The 20,578-nt window shown below is 41.4% G+C and overlaps 10 protein-coding genes and 1 non-coding gene across 20 annotated transcripts; 6 read left to right on the top strand and 5 right to left on the bottom strand.

The window, feature by feature from the left end:
• Positions 1-15: 15 nt before the first annotated feature.
• On the bottom strand, positions 16-1,632 carry Mos (proto-oncogene serine/threonine-protein kinase mos). 2 transcript variants are annotated; one of them, XM_018011502.2, is made up of 4 exons: positions 1,476-1,632; positions 1,268-1,419; positions 998-1,211; positions 16-943 (listed from the first exon to the last, which is right to left on the bottom strand). In XM_018011502.2, coding segments are annotated over exons 1-4 (1,170 nt in total). In that variant the 5' UTR covers positions 1,478-1,632; the 3' UTR covers positions 16-141. The 2 variants fall into 2 exon arrangements, with proteins under 2 accessions (XP_017866991.1, XP_089327037.1); XM_089470911.1 differs by having other exon boundaries at positions 1,001-1,211.
• A 211-nt stretch (positions 1,633-1,843) lies between these two features.
• Taz (tafazzin, phospholipid-lysophospholipid transacylase) lies at positions 1,844-5,952 on the bottom strand. The gene is made up of 5 exons (XM_018011501.2): positions 5,427-5,952; positions 3,537-3,972; positions 2,647-2,883; positions 2,200-2,588; positions 1,844-2,137 (listed from the first exon to the last, which is right to left on the bottom strand). Exons 1-5 carry the CDS (start codon positions 5,574-5,576, stop codon positions 2,093-2,095), a joined length of 1,257 nt encoding a protein of 418 aa, XP_017866990.1. The 5' UTR covers positions 5,577-5,952; the 3' UTR covers positions 1,844-2,092.
• A 32-nt stretch (positions 5,953-5,984) lies between these two features.
• On the top strand, positions 5,985-6,762 carry mRpL18 (mitochondrial ribosomal protein L18). Its single transcript, XM_018011511.2, has one exon. It carries the CDS (start codon positions 6,125-6,127, stop codon positions 6,689-6,691), a length of 567 nt encoding a protein of 188 aa, XP_017867000.1. The 5' UTR covers positions 5,985-6,124; the 3' UTR covers positions 6,692-6,762.
• Positions 6,706-7,186, bottom strand: ox (ubiquinol-cytochrome C reductase complex subunit oxen). The gene is made up of 2 exons (XM_018011519.2): positions 6,909-7,186; positions 6,706-6,844 (listed from the first exon to the last, which is right to left on the bottom strand). Exons 1-2 carry the CDS (start codon positions 7,038-7,040, stop codon positions 6,809-6,811), a joined length of 168 nt encoding a protein of 55 aa, XP_017867008.1. The 5' UTR covers positions 7,041-7,186; the 3' UTR covers positions 6,706-6,808.
• A 41-nt stretch (positions 7,187-7,227) lies between these two features.
• On the top strand, positions 7,228-10,818 carry LOC108616367 (uncharacterized). Of its 6 annotated transcripts, none has more exons than XM_018011513.2 (3): positions 7,228-7,472; positions 8,929-9,358; positions 10,468-10,818. In XM_018011513.2, exons 2-3 carry the CDS (start codon positions 9,034-9,036, stop codon positions 10,569-10,571), a joined length of 429 nt encoding a protein of 142 aa, XP_017867002.1. In that variant the 5' UTR covers positions 7,228-7,472; positions 8,929-9,033; the 3' UTR covers positions 10,572-10,818. The 6 variants fall into 6 exon arrangements, with proteins under 6 accessions (XP_017867002.1, XP_017867004.1, XP_089327042.1 ...); XM_089470916.1 differs by lacking the exon at positions 7,228-7,472 and adding an exon at positions 7,509-8,452 and having other exon boundaries at positions 8,913-9,358; XM_089470914.1 differs by lacking the exon at positions 7,228-7,472 and adding an exon at positions 7,511-8,452.
• Positions 8,553-8,634, bottom strand: TRNAS-CGA (transfer RNA serine (anticodon CGA)). Its single transcript has one exon. It is a non-coding gene; the product is annotated as a tRNA-Ser (tRNA).
• A 138-nt stretch (positions 10,819-10,956) lies between the features above and the next one.
• LOC108616369 (uncharacterized) lies at positions 10,957-11,547 on the top strand. Its single transcript, XM_018011517.2, has 2 exons — positions 10,957-11,130; positions 11,187-11,547. Exons 1-2 carry the CDS (start codon positions 11,115-11,117, stop codon positions 11,450-11,452), a joined length of 282 nt encoding a protein of 93 aa, XP_017867006.1. The 5' UTR covers positions 10,957-11,114; the 3' UTR covers positions 11,453-11,547.
• Positions 11,548-11,760: 213 nt separating this feature from the next.
• Positions 11,761-14,063, top strand: dare (NADPH:adrenodoxin oxidoreductase, mitochondrial). Its single transcript, XM_018011499.2, has 4 exons — positions 11,761-12,151; positions 12,574-12,946; positions 13,012-13,183; positions 13,244-14,063. Exons 1-4 carry the CDS (start codon positions 11,823-11,825, stop codon positions 13,897-13,899), a joined length of 1,530 nt encoding a protein of 509 aa, XP_017866988.2. The 5' UTR covers positions 11,761-11,822; the 3' UTR covers positions 13,900-14,063.
• On the bottom strand, positions 11,918-12,488 carry LOC108616370 (uncharacterized). The gene is made up of 2 exons (XM_018011518.2): positions 12,328-12,488; positions 11,918-12,259 (listed from the first exon to the last, which is right to left on the bottom strand). The coding sequence occupies exons 1-2, from the start codon at positions 12,434-12,436 to the stop codon at positions 12,171-12,173; spliced, it is 198 nt and encodes a 65-aa protein (XP_017867007.1). The 5' UTR covers positions 12,437-12,488; the 3' UTR covers positions 11,918-12,170.
• Positions 13,987-15,699, top strand: LOC108616362 (CIMIP2 protein CG18335). The gene is made up of 3 exons (XM_018011507.2): positions 13,987-14,129; positions 14,611-15,025; positions 15,081-15,699. The coding sequence occupies exons 1-3, from the start codon at positions 14,089-14,091 to the stop codon at positions 15,594-15,596; spliced, it is 972 nt and encodes a 323-aa protein (XP_017866996.1). The 5' UTR covers positions 13,987-14,088; the 3' UTR covers positions 15,597-15,699.
• Positions 15,700-15,803: 104 nt separating this feature from the next.
• On the top strand, positions 15,804-20,310 carry Fbl6 (F-box and leucine-rich repeat protein 6). 4 transcript variants are annotated; one of them, XM_018011491.2, is made up of 9 exons: positions 15,804-16,170; positions 16,657-17,706; positions 17,771-17,981; positions 18,045-18,214; positions 18,274-18,414; positions 18,620-18,787; positions 18,849-19,081; positions 19,147-19,281; positions 19,344-20,310. In XM_018011491.2, exons 2-9 carry the CDS (start codon positions 16,672-16,674, stop codon positions 19,534-19,536), a joined length of 2,286 nt encoding a protein of 761 aa, XP_017866980.1. In that variant the 5' UTR covers positions 15,804-16,170; positions 16,657-16,671; the 3' UTR covers positions 19,537-20,310. The 4 variants fall into 4 exon arrangements, with proteins under 4 accessions (XP_017866980.1, XP_089327034.1, XP_017866979.1 ...); XM_089470908.1 differs by lacking the exon at positions 15,804-16,170 and adding an exon at positions 16,202-16,348; XM_018011490.2 differs by lacking the exon at positions 15,804-16,170 and adding an exon at positions 16,212-16,389.
• Positions 20,311-20,578: the final 268 nt, after the last annotated feature.

Genomic DNA, 20,578 nt, shown 5'->3' with positions numbered 1-20,578 from the left:
AACTATACATAAGAATAAAATAAAATAATTAAAAATATATTTTAGCTAAATAAGAGTTAAGCATAAAAGAAATATTACAAGAAAACATACAGATTATAAATAACTTAATTATAAGCTAAAATTCTCGCAGACTTTTAAATATTAGGTTGATACACACTTGTTTAGGATCAGCTCCAGACGTTTTTGTAGCTGGAGAGCGTTTAGACGCAACTCGGGTTGGCTCAACCAACAGCTTCTGTATAGCTCGCTATAAGCGCCCTCCAGACACTTGGACACCTGATCGCATGATGGCTCGTCGAAATAGTGCGCTAGTCGTGGCTGCTTGCGCTGCTTGTGTCGCTTGAGGACTCGGCCGTGGTTGGCCTCAAAATTCAGATTGCGACGCACCTTTTTGTAGACATCCGTGGAGAGTAGCACATCCACTTGGGGCCTCATCCGACCTATATAGCTGCAGACGAGCTCCACGGAGCTGTCTGGCCAATCCGTTGCACAGTAACAGCCATTCAAGGGCAACGGCTCGTTGCCCATCTTAAGTGACTCCAGCAGCGCGTAGTTATCGGGTCGCAGATCATGCTTCACCACCTGATACGCAATGGATTCATTGCAGTTGAGCGTATGGAAGGGCAAGCGACGCGACTGCAACTGCCACATGGTAATGCCCAAGGAGTAAATATCCGAGGCACTGCTCAGGGGCAACGAACGCAACGCTTCCGGCGACATATAGCGCAATGTGCCCTTGACACTGCTCTGCTCATCGCCCAAGCGAATGGAACTGCCAAAGTCACAGAGCTTGCAGATGTAGCGACGCTTGGACTGCTCCAATCGACCAAATCCTGTCTGCTTGGTGCCCAGGGCAACCAACACATTTGGAGGCTTCACATCCAGATGCAGCACCTGCTGGCAATGACAGTATCGCAGCGCAGCGAGAACATCAAGGGTTATGCTGCAAGAATACAAATTGCTATAAGATCTACATGGATGATCCATCACAGCTTACAACACTCTGTGCAGCAGCGGCAGCGCAAGCGTATCTAGCACACGCTGCAGACACAGCCCACTGGGTCGCTCCATGATGAGCAAACCAAACTCGGGCGTCGATTCCAGCTTAATTAAACGCACAATATTTTTGTGCTTCCAGTTCAAAATGTGCGCCTCATTTTGCAAAGTGGATACGGCGCCGGCTTTAATGATTTTTAAGGCAACAGCATGCTCTGGCGGTATAGTACAATTCAAATGACAGAGAACTTAGTAGAATTCTGGTAAATACCTCTATATATAGCCTTGAACACCGTACCATAGGCTCCGCGGCCCAAAATTTGACACCTGTTGGACCTTGCTGTAGCTGGCGGACCGTCTTTGAGCAGCTCAATGCGCTTTGGAGTGGTTAGCACCAGTGCGTTCTCTCTCTTTAAAAAGGACCTAACAATTAGGGTTTTAATAGGTTTTTTATTTATTTGCAATAAAATTATGCTTACATTTTTATAAGACGTTTAACGGTGCATTTAGCAGCTGATGAGTATTTAATAGCGTTGCCAGCTTGATAAAATAATAAATTGAAATTACTGCTTCGCTTTAAAATTTTAGACGAGCTATCTTGTTTTTTTTTATTACCCAACTTTAAAAAATAAAATCTGTTTTTGTTATAGTGAATTAAGTAATATATTTGACGTAGCCAACTTTGGAAGTAAATACTAAACAATTACTTTGCTCTTTAAATTTAGGCAATTTTTTAATAGAAACTATTTTACTTAGAGTAAACATTCACAATAGTGCTGTTAGTCGGTGCATTTATTGGCGTTGCCATCATATTTAGATACTAAACAAACCAGAAAATGCAGCGCCATTTAACGTGCTGGCTATATTTTAGACTACTTTTTAATACACTCTTTTACTTAAAGTAAACGTTCACACAATAGTATTTGTTGTTCTGATTGCTTAATTTGTTAATTTCGCACACTGGCAGCATAAGCCTCAGTAATTACATTAAATATATGTAGAATATTCTAGGGAGGCTTCATTTTTGGCTTAATACTATTCAAATAAATAATAAGCTTTCATTGAGTTTTCTTTGCTACAGCATGACTATCCCGAGCTAAGCGCGCTCTCCATGTAATCTCTCCGTTTCGTTACGCAGATCCTGCAATGGAAATATACATTCAATAAACGAATTAATTGTGAATGGGTGCTAAAAACAAATACCCTAAAGGCGTCTTGTATTTTGTCCGTGATGAGTTTGCGGGCCACCGGCTCCGGGACTCGCGTATCCTTGAGTCCCTGCACGAAGTCATTCAAGTCGAGCGGCTCACCAATGTTGACGGTGACCTTCTTTCCCCACTGCAGCTTGTAAGGCTCCACGTTGGGCAACACGCTGTCCATGCCCTCGTGCCACATGGGCACAATGATGGGTATGCGCGGCGACTCATAGATAATGCGCCCGACACCCCATTTGAGACGCATCTCCTCCTTGGTCATGTTCACCTTGCCCTCGGGAAAGACGTGCACCCATTGCCCCAAAGCGCACTTTTCGATGCACAGATTAATGGCTTCCTGGTAAACGCCATTGCCACGCACCACAGGTATGCATTTACCTATAATAATTATGCAATTATAGTACCTTATATATATCCACTTACAGACTTCACTCACCGTACATAAAGAACATGGCATGAATCTTTTTGGTGAAGCAAATATCGTGCGCCGCCATTGACCAGCGAATGCGAAACGTGTTGCAGACATAGCGCATGGGCAGCATGCCCCAAATACCGGGATCATCAAAGCAGGAGTAGTGATTGGACACCGTTACCAAGGGTATGCCCTTTGGCCGCTTGGCCACTGCCTTCATCAGACGCTCCTTGTTGTACACTTGAGTTTTGTTCATGAGAACTGTGTGGGAAGAGGGAGAGAGAGAGAGCATTATATATATATATTTAGGGTATATAAGCAGTTATAGGTATAGCCTAATATGTTATAGTTAAATCAAAAAAATATATAATATAAAAAAATTATATAGCTAAATTATGTTTGAGTCAAGCCTAATCTCGGAAATTGTTTGAAAAGCTTAAGGTGGAGCATGCTTCAACACTTAGCTAATTGCAGTGAAGGAACTAGTCGAGCACGCCCTATAAGTCGTAATCTATATAATTCTTGCCTAGTCAAGCGTGCACTATTAGACAAGAGCTATATCGTAGCTGCAGCAGCATATTTTAATTAATATGCAAACAGGAAGCATAAATGGAGGCAAGCTCTTGGCCGTGATGGCCCAAAACGAAACGAAAACAAAATCAAGCAAATATAAATAGATAATACGGTATATATAGAGCATATCATATATAAGATATTTAGCTGTTTAAGAGATGGTGTAGAGAGGCATAGAAAGAGAAACACAGAAAATATTGTAATGCAGAAATGCAAGTAAAAACGAAATTTGTTTTCAGTCAACAAAAGATTTTCTTACAGGATGCAAAATGAATATCAAGTGAATATATCAAGCTATTCATATATACAAACTCTATATATGTAGACACATTCCCACTCACTCAGAACAAATTTGCTGATGATGCCAACGATGGTGACCACCAATTGGCTGGTGATGAGCCAGAGTCTGGATGGATTGCGCAGCCGGGGAAATATCCAATCGATGGGATATGGTATCTCGACGCCGGATGACATATTCGCCATATTCGGGGGCTCCCGGTCCGGCGTACGACCGTCCTGTGGCTTGAGCTCCCTCTCCGCCGTCTGCCTAATGCTGTCAGTCGATAAAGTTACCTGCAGTGTGCTTGTCTGCTGTGTGGAGTTCTTTTGCTGTGCCTCTGGCTGCGTCTGTGTCTGCTGCTGCTGTTGTTGCTTCTTCTGTTCCTCCTCCTGCTGCTGCTGCTGCTCCGGCTCTTTGTGCGGCGGCTGCTGCTGCTGCAGTCCCGGCAATGATCTATCATCGGGCAAGGGGCGCGCCTCGGGGGCCTGCACAAACGGCTGCGAATTGATGGTAACATTGTTTAACATGGCGATCTAGCTATGAAACTAACTAGCAGCCATGAGGCAGGTGTGTCTCAGTCTCATTCTACAAAAATGTACTTTATGTTGGGGCAAAGACTACTTCTCTCTCAGCTCCATTTTCAGTTTCAAGATACGTAAAAAATTATATACGTTTCTGTTCAGTGACAATCCGGGTTGAGTCTGTCAGACTAAAACACTGTACTATAAACTAAAGAAGCTGCAGCAAAAGACAGATAGAGTGAGAGAGCAAGCGAGAGAGAGAGAGAGAGAGAGAGAGAGAGAAATAGAGTGCGACAAAAACAAAGAAACGTAATTTACGCAGCCTATAGCGAAACAAAGTACAGTAGAGGCTCGCTCAGCGCACAGCTGCAACGGTTAGCGTTGCTAATATCAAGCATTCAACTCTTTTGTCTTTTCACTTACACGAAGACGGCCAATATTTAGCAGAACAATTTACATTTATACAAACAAATACAAAAAATATATATAAAAAAACGAGACTACATATAATTTTGAGGAATAAAGTGTGTGTGTGTGTGTGTGTGTGTGCTACACTTCATATTTCATTGAAATTCACCTGGGCACTATGGAGCAAGTTTCACTGTGGGCAATTAAAGTCCAATCAAAACATTTAACATGCTTAATTGGAGGCGTCTTATTTTAATTTAAAATATATCTTTATATATTCAATTCAAATGTCTACAATTTGTTCTTCTTAAAGAATATTTTGTTTTGGGCGGACACAACTGCGCGCGGGCAGCTTTAAATCGTAACTGACAATTTGTCAAGTTCAAATGTGCACGATTAGATGCGTACAAGGGCGCCACAAGCAAACAAAGAGAGAGAGAGAGACAGTGAGTGGCACCAGAGAGAGTGCTTGGGCAATAGTCAAGTGGTAATGCAGCAGCAAATTTTAATCAGTAAATATTTATCAGTTGTTGCGAAAGCACGTTTTCACACACAGATTTGCACTTGGCATGCACCGAGAGATAACAACAAATCTATTCAAATTGCGCGCGAATGTGTTGCAGCCCTAGTCTGATAAGCACTCTGCTCTGGTGAATATAGACGACCAGTAAGCAAGCATAATAAATAAACAAATAGAAATATAAGAAATATAAATATAAAAATATACACACAAAAAGGAACCATCGATTAACAAACACACGACTCATTGACTATAACATTTAGGTCTTAATCAGTTAAATTGAAAACATCGCAAATTGCTATTTGAATTACGCGCCTTTGCGTAACATCCCTGACCTGTAGGTCGCATTGCCAATTGCGCTGTGGTGAATATCAATCAACACGCGTGCCATTTATATACATACATATGTGCATATTTGCACACATATACAAAAAATCAATTAAGTTGAACTAAACTAATTGATTGTACTTAACAAATTTGAATATTCTGATTTAATTCTTACCCGCACGGACAATATGTACGCATGTCGGCCATAGATGATCCGCGGCAGGTACCTTTCTTGTCTATGACATTGCCACAGACAACGCGTGGCAGTCAAATTCACGTGATCTGGCCGAATTCGCCTTAAACTTGCATAAATTGCCATCAGCATGGTGAACACTCAATTTGTTTTTGATATGCGTCTGTTGTATATATAAAGATTTATATCCGTGGATTGGCTAATTTCTTGTATATTCCACTCGTTTTTACATAAGCGTTGTTTATCATTAGTGGCACCACACACTCGGCCAATTCGTTAATGCGAGGAGGAGATTGCACTGCAACTGACAACGTCCAGGTTGAATTTTGGTTGGCCAAGGTTAGCGCATTCAGGCCCGTGCAATAGATTCTTGTGCCTAACGCGCACTTTCGCTGTAGCGCGCATGTCTGGGTAAATTGCTGTTGCCAAGAAAGCAATAGAGTGTATTATGTATGGGGCCAAAATGGAAAAAGAAATAAATTGAAAATTTTTTATGTAAACAAGGCCGAAACAGCTGAGCGTTTTTGCCATTCACGGCGAGCTATTACATAAGACAGTGCTGCCAGCTCCCTTCAAAAAAAATTACTCTTAAAAATATCGACTTGTAATCGGAGAGGGTTTATTCATTTTACATTAAAAGTGAATTAAAAACACATTTATTTTAATAAGCAGCCTTAAGTATGTCACGTAGTGCTCGTCCTCTTACCTCAGCCCGTGTGCGACATAAGATTAAAGAATTAACCACGCCGTCAGCCGACAGCAACTACGTGGTCAACCGGAATCCTCGCAATCTGGAGAGGTTACGCATAGGCTATAAGCCAACCGGTTATCATCTAGAAAAACCAGGCCGTTCCTATTGGCACACACTAGAGATCAACACCAGCGGTCGCTACGTTAGCGCCGATGTGAAGCATTTCGAGAATGGCACAATTCTGAGTGCTAGCACCTCCGAGTGGGCCATCAAGCAACAATTGTACAAAACTAATGATACACCTGCATTTGTCAATCTTGGCCGTGTGCTCGCCCAACGCTGCCTACAAGCCGGCATTACTGAGATGACATGCAACGTAACCGCTGTCCCCGGCAGTAAACTGGAGAAGCTGCTGAAAGCTGTGCAGGAAAACGGAGTCAGTTTCCAGGAACCCGCCAGACTCCCACTTACACATCCCTGGGATGCGTTTAGACATGAGAAACCCTGGGAGGTAACGGAACAACAAATATCGACACAAACTGCAGCAAAGAAATAAAAACAAAGACAAAATTGTTTCGGATGTCGTTTCGTTTATAATAAACGTTGAATTATGCTAATTACAATGAACCAACATCATTGTTTTATTTAAAACTAGCCGCAGTCAACCGCTCGTCTATTCGTACTTGCCCTTGATGTCCTTCCATTGTTTCTGCAACAGGAGAAATAACATTTCATTTGCACAAATTTATTACATAAGCAACAAAAAAACTTACGCCTTTGTTGATGCTGTCGAAGATCATGTTCGAAGTGACATCAATGGCGCGCTCAAAGAAGAAGGCCGATGCCATGATGGCCACAGCATATGTGGATGTACGTTTAAAAAGCGAATTGTAAATAACCTTCATTTTGGTTAGATTTTTTGAAAATTTTTAATTTTTCTAGCAAAATTGCAGTCGCTTCTCGCACGCCAATAAACAGCTGTCACAGACCAGTGTGAGGTAGCGTAAAAATATTTACGTAGCACGTTAACGACACTGCGACCAGACAAGCTTGCGTCGCGTGGCAGCCTTGTTGTTTTTCAGTTAGATGGCAACGCCAGTTAAATTATTTTCATCTGAGTCGAGTTTCGGCAATTTCTGAGATAAACTTAAACTGTGACAGACGCCACAATAGAAACAGCCTGCCAAGCTGCATTAGTTACCCAGTGATCCGAAAAATATAATTTCTTTTTAATTTACACACAATGGTCGATTTAACCGATGCCGGTTCACCGTTCCAGCAGTCCATACCAAATCTTGCATTCTATGTGCCGGCCGTTGTTGTTTTTGGATTAGCAGGTGAGTTGGTTTAGTTAATGCATCATAACATAGGGATGCGTTTTGTTGCGTCATGCATGCAATAAAATGAGCTGTACATCCGACTATACACATCCGCCACACCATTATGACAGACGCACTACTGTTATGTGGGTCAAAAGTAAAAGACAAAAAAAAGAAAAACAAGAAAACTTTCACCACTCTAAATCTAACTAGAATTGAACTACTGCGCTCCACCGTCCCTCACCTCTCTTCCATTGTGTCTTCCTTTGTTTTCTACACTGCTAAACTATTTGGAAATGCCGTTATCTTAATGCTGATTGGAATAAATGTATATGTGGTTTTATGTATCTGTCAAAGCTCTCAAAATTCATATTTTATTTATTTTTATTGTCTACGTGTACTTAGCATACCTATCTTTTTCTTTTTAATATATTTTTGAGGACGTATACAAAAGTTTTGCTGTTAAAAATTGAAAATGATAAGCTAGCAGCGATAAGGGCAGCACTACAAATTGTTTGGTAGCTCGCAGAGAAAATGTGAATGGGGGAGCTGAACACGTGCCCAGATTCGAGTTAGAATTTCCATTTGTATCCTCGCGTCTAGTTAGCTAGCACTTTAACACTATGCATGCCAGTAGCCAATAGCATATAGCCAATACCCCCTCTATATATGTAAAAGCTTGCAGCTGATAAGTCCATATTATCTCATATTATTTTATTTACTGACTTGAGTCCCAACTACCTGTAAAAAAAAAATATGCTGACGCTTGAGCAAAAAGAACATAAAAGCAATACTCAATACAAAGCGCAGCAACTACCTGTCCGCACGTATATATCATATAGAATGAAATATAAGCACACCTGATTACGAATAAGTTCTTATTTTTCCAATTTATATATTAGATTTGCCACTTAACGTTCAGTTTGTTCAAGACAACGCTGCCGAACGTTAGTCGCGTCGCTTTAAACATATAAAGTGGACACAATTAATTAAAAATAGTGAGTTAGTTTGTTATAAAAAGTGAATAGTCATTTTATTTATTTGATTGTAAATTAAAATTAAAAAAAAAAAAAATTAAATAAAAAAAATTACCCAACTCGCAGCCGGTAGGATTCGAACCTACGCTCCCAGAGGGAATCTGATTTCGAGTCAGACGCCTTAACCACTCGGCCACGACTGCTGTTGATGGTTAGCAACCTAAGTGCCATAAGAGAGCAAATGAACGCGCGCATTTAGCTGTGAGCGAAACTTTTTCGTCTTGCTCTTTGCCACGTTGAATTTTTTGTTCTTTTGCTCAACATAAATCATTGAATTTTATTTAATTTAAATATTCGCTAAATAGTTAAAAGAAACAAATGGAAATTAAATACAAAGCTGCTGCATGCTATAAAAATAGTTATTTCGTTATGTGCTAGTTAGTCTATAGCTAAATAATACATTGTTTTGCCTGCACTCAAGAAATTTTAACTTGCAGACGCCATAAATCGTTAAGCCCGCAGTCCCACAGCTAACTTAAACTTAACTTAAAAGCCAAAGTCAAAGTCAAAAGCCAAAGCTTAATCAATACAAACCGTAAACGATGGCCGAAGATCCATTGAATCAGCGCGCATTTGCCGAAGATGTGGCCGCTGCCGCAGCAGCTGGCGGTGATGAGGGCTTCGCTTTGCCCCCGGGCTCAGGTCCTGGTTCGGCTGGCTTCCAAATGCCCACCGCTGATGAAATATGGAAAATGGTCGAGTCCATGGACGGCATCACAGACGATGAACGGGCCGAGCTGCGTGAAAGCATATTCAATCCGAAGGCAGCGTCGCCAGATGATTTATTGAAATACGGACAGCCGGGCCACAGCTCAAAGGAGTATCTAATATTCTTTGTGATGCTAGCGCTCATCTTGCTGGTCTTTGGTAAGCTGAGAATACTACCTCGCATTCGTGAAAACTCCAACTGAGCAAAAGAAATGAGAGTCGGCCTAGGCATTAACCTGAATTCTCGGATTTCCCACTTCTCATATATATATCCCTTGAAGCATTCATTCACAAATAAGGCATAGCTCTGGTTCTTCCGTCTGTCTTTGTGTTGAATTGGTTCTTTATCATCTTCGATAATAGATAGCATAAGCTAGCATCTTATCTAGCTTACTGTTCTAAAAATATTAAAATAAAAAGTGGCTTTTGTTTGAGCTATTTTAGTTTTCGCTACTCTACATGTTACCTGGCGCGCCTCCTGCAACAGATAAGCAATATGCTCCATATGACCATTACGAATGGGTATTAAAACAAACACAATATATGTATGTATATAATTATGGATGTATTGGTGATATCTGTGGATAGTGTGCGCTGTTAACATACTCTGAAATAAACATTGCTCTTATTTATTATTGCTGAGAATGTCGGTTTTTATAGCTGTTCGATTTTCGATAAGATAGGGAGAGAAATCCACCACAAAATAATTACAACAAAAATTTTTATATACACACATATATATATGAATAAAGACAAGAAAATCAACATAAAAGGTTTTTGGTCAGAGCAGCGTGGTTGGCCATGCCGTTTATTTTCTATCTCTCTATCTATCTATAGTTTTAATTTTATTATTATAATTTTTCGTATCAAAATTTTGGTTGTAAATTTGTGCCATGGCTTCTAATGATGAAACCCTAATTGAGCAGTTGAAGCGCTCTGTGGAGTCGCTGGTCGCCAAGACCGGGCCGCACAGTCGTTTCGCTGAGGATCTAATACAGAAAATTGGGAAACTGCAAAGCAAATTGGATTCGCTGACAGATGTAGATCGGCATCAGTTTGTCAGTGAGATGAAGGGCTCCATCCAAGAGGCAATAGCGAGAATCGAGCATCGGCTGCAACAGCATACGCATATCGCCCATGCCTATACCACCTCCATTCTGGTGGCTATCATATTTCTAATCGTCTCGGTTTTCGGTTAATATCGAGCCCCTGCAATACAGCCGTATTAAAGTTATCTAATAATCATTCGATTTCTTCTCTTTTTTCAGCTCTCTTTGGCTTCAAGCTCTACAAATCGTTGACGGAGAAGGAGCTCAAGAAACAGGAGAAACTCAGGAGCAAACAGCAGAAGAAAAGCAAGAAATCCAACTAGGCTCTCTGTATTGCCCATTCTTTATAGATATATGCTTATAGTGTATACAGTTATATATCTATATATATCGCAATAATCGTTCTTTTTGAATTTATATTAAATTGCAAAAGTTTTGTTTTAAATGATAAAAAATAACGTCAAATATAAATTGCCTGTAAATTAATTCAATTTATACACAATGTACATGTAGCCATTATGCGTATAAACAATATATAAATCATTATAAAATTTAAAAGTTGAAAGAAAATCCCGTTTGCTTTGCGTGTTTATTTGCCATTAAACAAGACCGTTTGTTATCCTTTCATGGCATTACGTGACGAAACCAAAACTTGTTGCTAAAATACCGCAATTGTAAGTCATCGATATATCATATATACATCAAAATTCGTATAAGCCTGACCGTTGTCATGACAAATAAATAAAACGTTTAGTCGTAGCCTTTGCCGTCAGCTTTCGACACTTTTGGGACTAACAACAAAATTTCTGGCCTTCAGTTCTATTTCAGCGGTCTATCAGACTAAGCACATTATTGATATATAGAGAATGTCATATTCGAGCCGTGGGTATTTGCTGTCACGTTTATTTGGCTGCGGCTAATTGTGGCTCATTCTTTAGGTGGCTTCGATTTTTTCCTGCCCTCGGGCGGTTGGTGCAATCCGAAGGATGATAAATATTTTCGTCGCAGCATTGAGTGGGTGCCCATACGCAGCGCTGGTATCGGACGCTCCTTTGCCATAACTAACGGTGTCATCTATCCTCGTATCATCGGCATGTTGCCGCATTATGGCGGCCATGTGCCTGGCGAAATCTTTAAGGTGGGCCACACCTTTGGACGTTCCACAGTTGACGCTAAACGTTGGCTAGCCCTGCACCATGATTAAATGCTTGCCTTGCATCAAAATATACATAAGTTAAAAGTCAGAAAATTTTCGCTTTAGCCAGCACGTTACAAATTGCAAAGTATATAATAATTAAATTGTGTGTTTTAATATAATTACGAGTCAATTGCATAGGAATTTAAAAATGCCGCCAAAGCGGCTTATCCGCGCAGCATGTAATGTGCAATGGTCACATTGGCGCCGTTTTTAGATCTGGGATTTTTTCATGATTTCCTTTTGTAATTGCAGATATATAAATTTCTGGTTTCTGGCTGTTGAATTGCAAACAAGTTAAGAGTAATTTTTATATAAAACTATTTGACTTTAGTTTAGAATCGAATACAGTTCAACAGCTTTGACTCAGCATTTAAAAATGCCACCTCGCTGCTGTACTACGGCCACACTGGCACTATGTTTTGGTTTTGGCGATTTCACCATTACGCAGCTTTTTCCCAAGAAAAACATGACTTTCCCTCGCAATTTGTTATATTCGCGTCTGAGTTTGTTAAATAAATACAGTCGTAATGTAAATACAAGTGCAATAAGGCTACAAAATGTGCAACAGGTGGCGGCAAAAAAACGGATATGTATTGTGGGCGCTGGTCCAGCCGGTTTCTATGCAGCACAATATTTACTCAAACAGCTGAGCGACTGCACCGTGGACATCGTTGAGAAGTTGCCAGTGCCTTTTGGATTGGTGCGGTAAGAGGGGAGAGTTAACCTAGTTGCTTGTGCTGTTGCCACTTTTGGCATTGTCGTCCAGCCCAAAGATTGGTCCAACCACTGAGCGAAAGATGCCATTGAAATAGGCTGAGAAAAAAAAGGTGTGTGAGAGGTAGAGAGAAAGATAGAAAGGATATGCACTTGTTGCTACTTACAGCCCACCTGGTCGAAGGTCCATATGGGGCCAGGTGCACCCGCCACAAGTAATAGCTGACAAAGCAACATTACTAAGCCGAACACAATCAAAGCACGAGTCGTCCACATCTTAAAGAATCGAGAGACAATTGCGTTTTGTGCGGCCAACTGACTGGGGCGTTTATATTTAATGACTGTTGCATGTGGATAACACGCTGACACTTATCGACTAATGACAATTGCCATTATGCAAATCGACATTCCAGCTTTGGTGTTGCGCCCGATCATCCGGAGGTCAAGAACGTCATCAATACGTTTACAAAAACTGCGGAAAATCCGCGTTTACGTTTCTTTGGCAACGTTACCCTTGGTCAGGATGTCAGCCTGCAGGAGTTGCGGCAACGCTATCACGCTGTCCTACTTACCTACGGCGCAGATCAGGATCGTGAGCTGCAGCTACAGAACGAGGACCAGAAACACGTCATATCCGCTCGCAAATTCGTGGCTTGGTACAATGGCTTACCGGGAGCGGAGCAACTGCAGCCGGATCTAAGCGGGCGTGATGTAACGATTGTGGGACAGGGCAATGTGGCTATGGATGTGGCACGCATGCTGCTCAGTCCAATAGATACACTGAAGGTAATTAGGTATAGATATATGTTATTATTTTTATTTTAGTTAATCTTCTTTTACTTTCTCCACAGGAAACAGATACCACGGAATATGCACTGGAAGCTCTGGCGAGAAGTCAAGTGAAGCGAGTGCATCTCGTGGGACGTCGTGGACCTCTGCAAGCTGCCTTTACGATAAAAGAGCTGCGCGAAATGCTCAAATTGCCCAATGTGACGACTAATTGGCGAGCAGATGATTTTGCAGGTATAGGCTACAAAGACTATAAATATATAATCTAGTTAAATTCCTTTATTCGCTCTGCAGGCATAGCCGAGCAGGTGGAGCAGCTGCAACGACCGAGGCGACGTATAACCGAATTAATGCTCAAGAGTTTGAGCGAGCAAAGCAAACGCACAGCGACAGCTGTAGATGGCAAGCAATTCCTGCCCATCTTCCTGAGAGCACCGAAAGCCATCTCTGCCAAAGAAATGGAATTTGCTGTCACGCAGCTGCAGGAGAACGCGGCAGTGGCTACGGATACAACGGAATGCCTGCCAGCTGATCTTATCTTGCGCAGCATTGGTTACAAGTCCAGCTGTGCAGATCCAGCCATCAATTTCGATCCCCAACGTGGCCATGTGCGCCATGACCAGGGGCGTGTGCTGAAGGAAGGCGAAGGGAGCAGTGTAGAGCCAGGCCTGTATGTGGCTGGCTGGCTGGGAACTGGACCCACCGGCGTCATCTTGACCACCATGAATGGCGCTTTTGCGGTTGCCAAAACCATCTGCGATGACATAACAGCGAATGCTTTCGACACGGCTTCAACCAAACCTGGCTTCGAGGTGGCCAACCAGAGGATAGTGACCTGGGATGGTTGGCTCAGGATTGACCAACACGAGTGCGAGGCGGGCAAGGCCAAGGGCAAACTTCGCGAGAAGATCGTGGATATTGAGCAAATGCTGCGCATTGCAGGCGTCTGAGCAAGTTTTATGGAGCTTGAAACAGCACAGCAGCTGTTATACTTGTCATTATACCTATATATGTATATATTTATGTAAATTTGTATATTTGTATTCATACAAACAAAAATTTATGTTATAGTTCAATTACTCTTAAACAAACAAAGAACATTTCCAAATTTGCAGTTACAATAATTTAACTTGAGAAAAATGGACAACAGCATGACTCCAGAGCCGCACTTGGTGCCAGGGTGAGAGGGATTAACTATCGCCACTAGTTCCACACATTCAACTACCATTACTAACCATACAGCATACATCTACATGAATAGCTGAGATATCTAATACACACTAAAGTCTGTGCGACAGGCTGCTCTTTCACTCGCTCTCAGAGCCATAGGCCTAATTCTGCGGTCGAGCGAGATAGCCGCTCTCTGTTTACTATTGCCAGTAACGCTAAATTGTTGCTCTCTTTTTATCGTAAATATGTACGAATGTATGTACAATGTTAATTAAGTAACGGCTTATTTCTCTCTCTTCACCACAATTTCGCTCTGTTACATACATATGTACAAATGTATGTGCTTATGAATTTGTGTATTTTTGCATACTCTTCCCTTATAAATAAAAACAAATGATAAGCTTAGAAAACATCGATGTAAATGTATGTGTTTCTGTGCGTCTATCGAGCTGCTTGCTAAAATTGCCCCTCCTTTTCAATTCGCTCTACAGTTATACCGGGCACTGTCCTGAGAACCGCGATCGAGTGGGCAAGACGTACGGCAGACAGACGCACACGCTTCTTATCGATCCTTGCAGTAATCATGCACCTGAGCTAATTCTGGCGCCCATTGATGCCAAGCCCGATAACAAGGATTATCCTACACAAAGTGAGCTGAAGATTCTGCATGATCGCAAGGAATTTGTTGACCCTGTGTATCAGCATCCCATTATACCGGGCTATGCGGGCTTCGTGCCCAACATGTTCAAGCAGACTGGCAAACGCTATGTAGCCGCCGCCACAGCGGGCGTCGCTCAACACGAGACGCTTATGCAGCTCTACCGCTGCGAGAAGCGCACATTGCGTCATCGAGATTTGCTGGAGAGTGGAAGAGGATTGTTCGAGCACAAATGGAATGAGCGATTGGTTAGCATTTTCTCTTCATCATTTATGGTTGTATATAACATCTGCTCTCTTGTAGCTACCTCAATCGACCTATCGTGCACCCTTGTTGCCAGTTACGCGCGTTTGCAAGGGCAACAAGGACGAAAAATGCCCACCGACAACGGAGAAGCTATGCTACAGCAAATTCACTACTCCCCACTTTCTGGACGATGATGATGCCGATAAGTTCATCATCAATGGCTATGCTGCTCATATACCGATGGCCATGACGCGATTCGGGGAACCGAGCAAGGTACTCACCCACAATGCCCTATGCAGCTTCTCCGACTACATGTACAAAAAGAAGCGCGATAGCTGGTGCTGTGGCCAGGATTTGACAACGCCAGCTATCAAGTGCCCACCAGTTGGACACTTCATCATTTACCATAACAATCATGGCATGCATCCAACTTATGCCGGTCACGTTCCTGGCCATAATTACAAATTTGGACGTTCGTTTGAGAAGACAACATACCATGCGAAACGCTGGTTGGAGGTTCACCAGGATCTCACGGTTCTACCCGAGATTGCCAAATTGGATCTCGAATATTAAACAAATCTGTAATCGCAGACAATTTGTTTTGTGCTTGGCTCTGCTGAATGTGTGTATGAATTAAAGAAAAAAAAAAAAAATACAGTAAACACATTTAAATTTATGTGGTGATTAAGTTTTAGATTAATGGCGGCTTTTGTGAGTTTTTAGTATTTTAGTCGTTATCTAGTTTGGTCCCACTGGCTTGTGTAAACTAATCTATCGATGTCGTGTATCGATACGACAACAACATCGCTGCTCTCGTTTCTACGTCGTTGCAGTTGATTAAAATAAGTTTTCATTGAATCGGCATGTTTAATATGCTTAAATCGTTGTCAATACCATGATTAACAAGTGTTTAGTGCCTCTAGTGCTTGGCAAAAATGTAAATGCTTAAGTTTTCATAGCAAAACACATAAAAATTTCCATGAACGCCAACCGAAAAAATCTCTTCCGAATCGAACAAATTCAAACTAACACATAGTGCCGCACTGTTCACACCGGAGCGCTGTTATAGTACCGCAGTGAGTGCAAGTGAAGCAAACAGTCGTATACGAAGATAACATACATTTGTGTACCTACCTCTCTTCAAGTGGTGAGTTGAATGCCGATTACTGCACCCTGCACGCAATTGTAGTGCGCGGCATATAAGTGCAGCGCTTGCTTGTCAGTGGAAAATCAACATGTTTTTCGGGATTTATGCGTGTGGGAGCTAATTTCCACGAGTTTCCGTTATCACCATGCGATAACAGTGTGCATAGCGTGTAAAAAAAGTGAGCAAAGTGCTTATACGTTAAGGGGAAAAAGTATGCAGGTAATAGTTGTGTCGGTGCGATCCTACCACAACTTGTTTATTAAAAGCGAACAAACGAATAAAAATAAAAACAAAAAAATACATATGTAATTTGTTGTTGAAGGTGAGATTCAACGAATCCGTGTTGAGTTGGGAGAGCGCTCAAGAATGAGAACGTATAGAGAATTAGGAAAAACCGCCAAAATGGGTTGAGTTTGTTTTGCATCGATTTTCCGGCCGCTAAAAAATGGATGCACGTATTTACCTATTGCCAATTTAAATTTTCAGAAAATCCGTGCTGAAATGAGTGAAACGACGGAAAACACCACGGAGTCGACGGCCACAAATGATGTCGCAAAGAGCGAGGAGCAGCAAGTGAAAGCGGCTGACATAAAAGAATCCAAAGATAACGATGCAGATGCAACAGCCATGGACACGGATGCGGATGCGAATGCGGATGCAAATGCGAATGCGGATGCTGATGGGGATAATGTGCAGGCACAAAGCGAGCAATGCTTAAGCGTGAAGCCTATTAATTCTTCAGTAACCACAGTGGATATCAATACGTTAACGCCGTCGACACCCTCACAGACGCCGCCACAGCTGCTGGCAGCTGAAACAAGTGCAACAACAACAGCATCGGCTGCTTCAAGTGAGGCGACTGCTGCAACAGCCATACCAGAGAATATATTATCGCCGCCCAAGTCGGAGACACAAACGGATGAAACGAATACGGCCACATCGACCTCTTGCTCTCCAGCCTCAGAGGGTCAGAGGTCGCCCATAGCAGAAGCTGAACTACAGCAGAAACCAGATAAGCCAGCACCAAAAGCTGAGGAACCGGAAAAGGCAACCACAGTTAATGGCACCATACCAAAGTCGGGCAAACCGCTGGTAACGGCGCTCAACAAGAAACTAAACAAGTCAGCCACCACATCGCCTCGAGCATCACGTGCGCGCAAGCCGAAAGCTCTGCCCATGTACGAAAGCGAAATCAGTGACCATAAAGTTGGCATCAAGCTGTGCATTAAGAAATCGGATGCAGCTGCTGGCGGGACGGAGCTGCCAGCTGCAGGTGCAATCGCAACTCCAGTAGCACCTTCACCGAAATCCGCAGCGTCAACGGCCAAAACTGCACGCAAACGGGTACGTAAACCGAAGCAACAGGATAGCGACGAGAGCGAATACGAGCCACGTAAAAAGAAGGCCGGCGGTGGCAGTAGCAATAACAGCGAGCGTCAAAAGCGAATAGCAAATGCGGCAGCTACAGAAGCAGATGCCGAGCCAGTTGAGCAGAGTCCCTGGGGTCATGACTTGCCCGAAGAAGTGCTCTTTCATGTAAGACCATAAAAACGTGACAAGTTATACAATTAATAACAATATTTGTTTTTGATTCCTGTAGATCTTTGAACACGTGGTCGATAAGGAGGGTTGCTTGCCCACGCTCTTTCGCCTCGGGCGTGTCTGCTCGTTGTGGAGACAGGTTTCGCTTAGACCCACGCTGTGGCGCACAATGGACTTGACCACCTGGATCAAGGAGAAATATCGGACGGAGCTCAAACTAAAATGGTTTGTGGATAACCGATGCAGTGCGTGCACTGAACTTAATGTTTGTAAGTATTTTTCTGAGTTCTCAATATTAAACAATTATTAATTGATATTAATGTTAATTGCAGCCAATTGGAAAATATCGGATATCAACTGTTTTCTGGTCAAGTTGTCAAATGGGTGTCCCAATCTGACGGGCATTACGTTATCTGGCTGGAAGGGTTTCACATCAGATCATTTAACATATCTGGTCGATAATATGCAAAAGCTTCAACGCATAGACTTGAGCTCAATCAATGTAAAGGACAATATAAAACGTTTCATATGGGACTTTTAATATTTATATTCGTCTTCCAGGTCGAGATGAATGCTAGCAAGAGCGCTGTGGGCGTTAATTCACTTTGCAATGCGTTGCAGACCATGGGCAGTCGCTTGACTCACCTTTACTTGGCACACAATCGTCTGGCGGGCATACCCAATATTGTCGGCGTTCTAGCGGTGCGTAACAAAACTAAGCTTTGTTAATGACAAATATTGGAGACTTAAAATTAAGGTTCTCTGTATATGACTTATATGGCTGAATCACGTAGGCAACTCAGCAACGTGCTACGAATGCAGTCTTAGCCATAAATCTTAGATGCTTTTAGCTTAGTTTTATATAGTTAACTTATAATAACATACATTCTAATCAATTCAATTGCAGACGCACTGTCCAAACTTGGAGCTCTTAGATCTCTCAAATGTGACCACTCAGGCTACATCGCACGGCGTGCTATACATAGAAAAGCTGCAGCATGGGTGTCAAAAACTGAAAGTTCTGCGCGTTACCAATTCACACATTACGCCGAGTCCAGCCAGCATGCAGGAAATTGTAAGTATCGAGTGATTACTGTACTCAGCCAATTTCTAAATTAACTTGATTTATGTTGCAGATGGATTCGCCGGGCTTTCCCAATCTCGAGGAGCTTTCAGTGGCTGCGTTGACTGATGAATCTCGTATCATCAGTGATGATCATTTGCAGCGCATCTTGAAGAGTAGTTCCAAATTGAAGCTGCTCGACGTACGCAATTGCACACGACTAACACACGAGAGCCTAATACGTTTGCCAGCCTGGGACATTAAGCATTTATTTCTTTCGGGCTGCTCGGTGACACGTGACATGGGGTGGGTAATCAGAACAAGAGTCAATTATAATAATATATTAATAATAATGTATGTACATTGTCTAGATCGGGTCTGGAACTCATTGCGTCAAAGTGGGCGCATAGTCTCATTGAACTGGATTTGGCCTGGGCAAATGTACAGCAGCCCATAGATAATGCACTGCGTGCCCTGGCTGAAAAGGGCAAAGAATCGCCATTGGCGTAAGTTTTAGAATATTGTATATAAGAATTTGTAATGACAATTCTATATTCTCCTATTACAGCCACTTGAATCTGTGCGGCTCTTCTGTATCCGAGGAGGCGGTAAAGGAAATACTCACGAATTGTGTGCACATGAGCTCAATTAATTTGGCATCGTGTCGCGGCTTGCCACGCGGCGTTAAGCGCCTTATGCAGGGACCACAGGAGTTGCACGAACTGCGCGAGGTACTCGGCGTACAGCTGAAAGTGCAGTAGAGACTATAACTAGAATGTACAACAATTTCTCCTTCAATTGTTAGTAACAATTGAAATTGTTATGCATTCTGTTACAATTAGGAAAAACGACAGAGAGAGAGAGAGAGTAACGAAAGCGTTAAGTGTTTGTGGTTTCTGTTTTCCACTATATATGCAATAGTCGAAAATCGCTTCGTATCTTCCAACTTCATGCTTCAATTTGTTTTCTAGGCCCGCGCACCTTTGTGTTTTGTAAATGCAATATATATGTATTCATTAATTAATTGATAACGAAAAATGAGAACTTATATATATAAATATATATATACAGTGATGTTTAGATGATTTTTTTTACATATATATTTGAATATATATGTATATATATATATTGATTAGAGATCGTAGTTAAGACACTAAAGAATGACCACTGTATGTTTGTAAAGTATGTATGCATATTTAAAATTAAGTTTACAACTAATTTGTATGTTTTTTGCAATACAAAACAATTGAAAAGTTTATAAAAAAAAAGTGAAGGAAAAAATGATTAACAATAAATAGTAGTCGTCAATTTGAATGTCACTAAGGCAATTTGTAGAACGTTTTAACCCCCAGATCAACTTTGTAAATAAGTATATTGGCGCTTAAGTAAACTTTTTTCTTGATTGAAGTCGGACGATTTCATACACACACATACATATATTAAAAACAATTCAATTGTTAAGCATTATTAGTAGTTAAGAGAAGGCAATTAAAGGTACATTTAATTTTAAAATAAAAACAAATTTTAATATCCTGCGAATCAGTCTTATCAATCAAAAGATTTTGAAGATATTGTATAATTCTGAAAATCTTTTTACTTTTACTATCCATCGAAATATTACAATTTTCTTTAAAGTTCTAAATTAATATTTTTTGAGTTTATATTAAGATTCTTCGACATACATTTTTTGGGGTTTAAAAAATTAATTTTTTGTTCTACATTTAATTTCGTTTTAAAATATTTGGTTAAATATTGATATTAATTTTATAGTTTTATTTGTGCTAAACCAAATTTTATACACTA

Source organism: Drosophila arizonae, chromosome 5 (genome assembly GCF_054131065.1).
Source record: "Drosophila arizonae isolate 15081-1271.41 chromosome 5, UAZ_ARI_1.0, whole genome shotgun sequence".
Taxonomy (NCBI): domain Eukaryota; kingdom Metazoa; phylum Arthropoda; class Insecta; order Diptera; family Drosophilidae; genus Drosophila; species Drosophila arizonae.
This window is presented reverse-complemented; position numbering and strand designations above follow the sequence as displayed.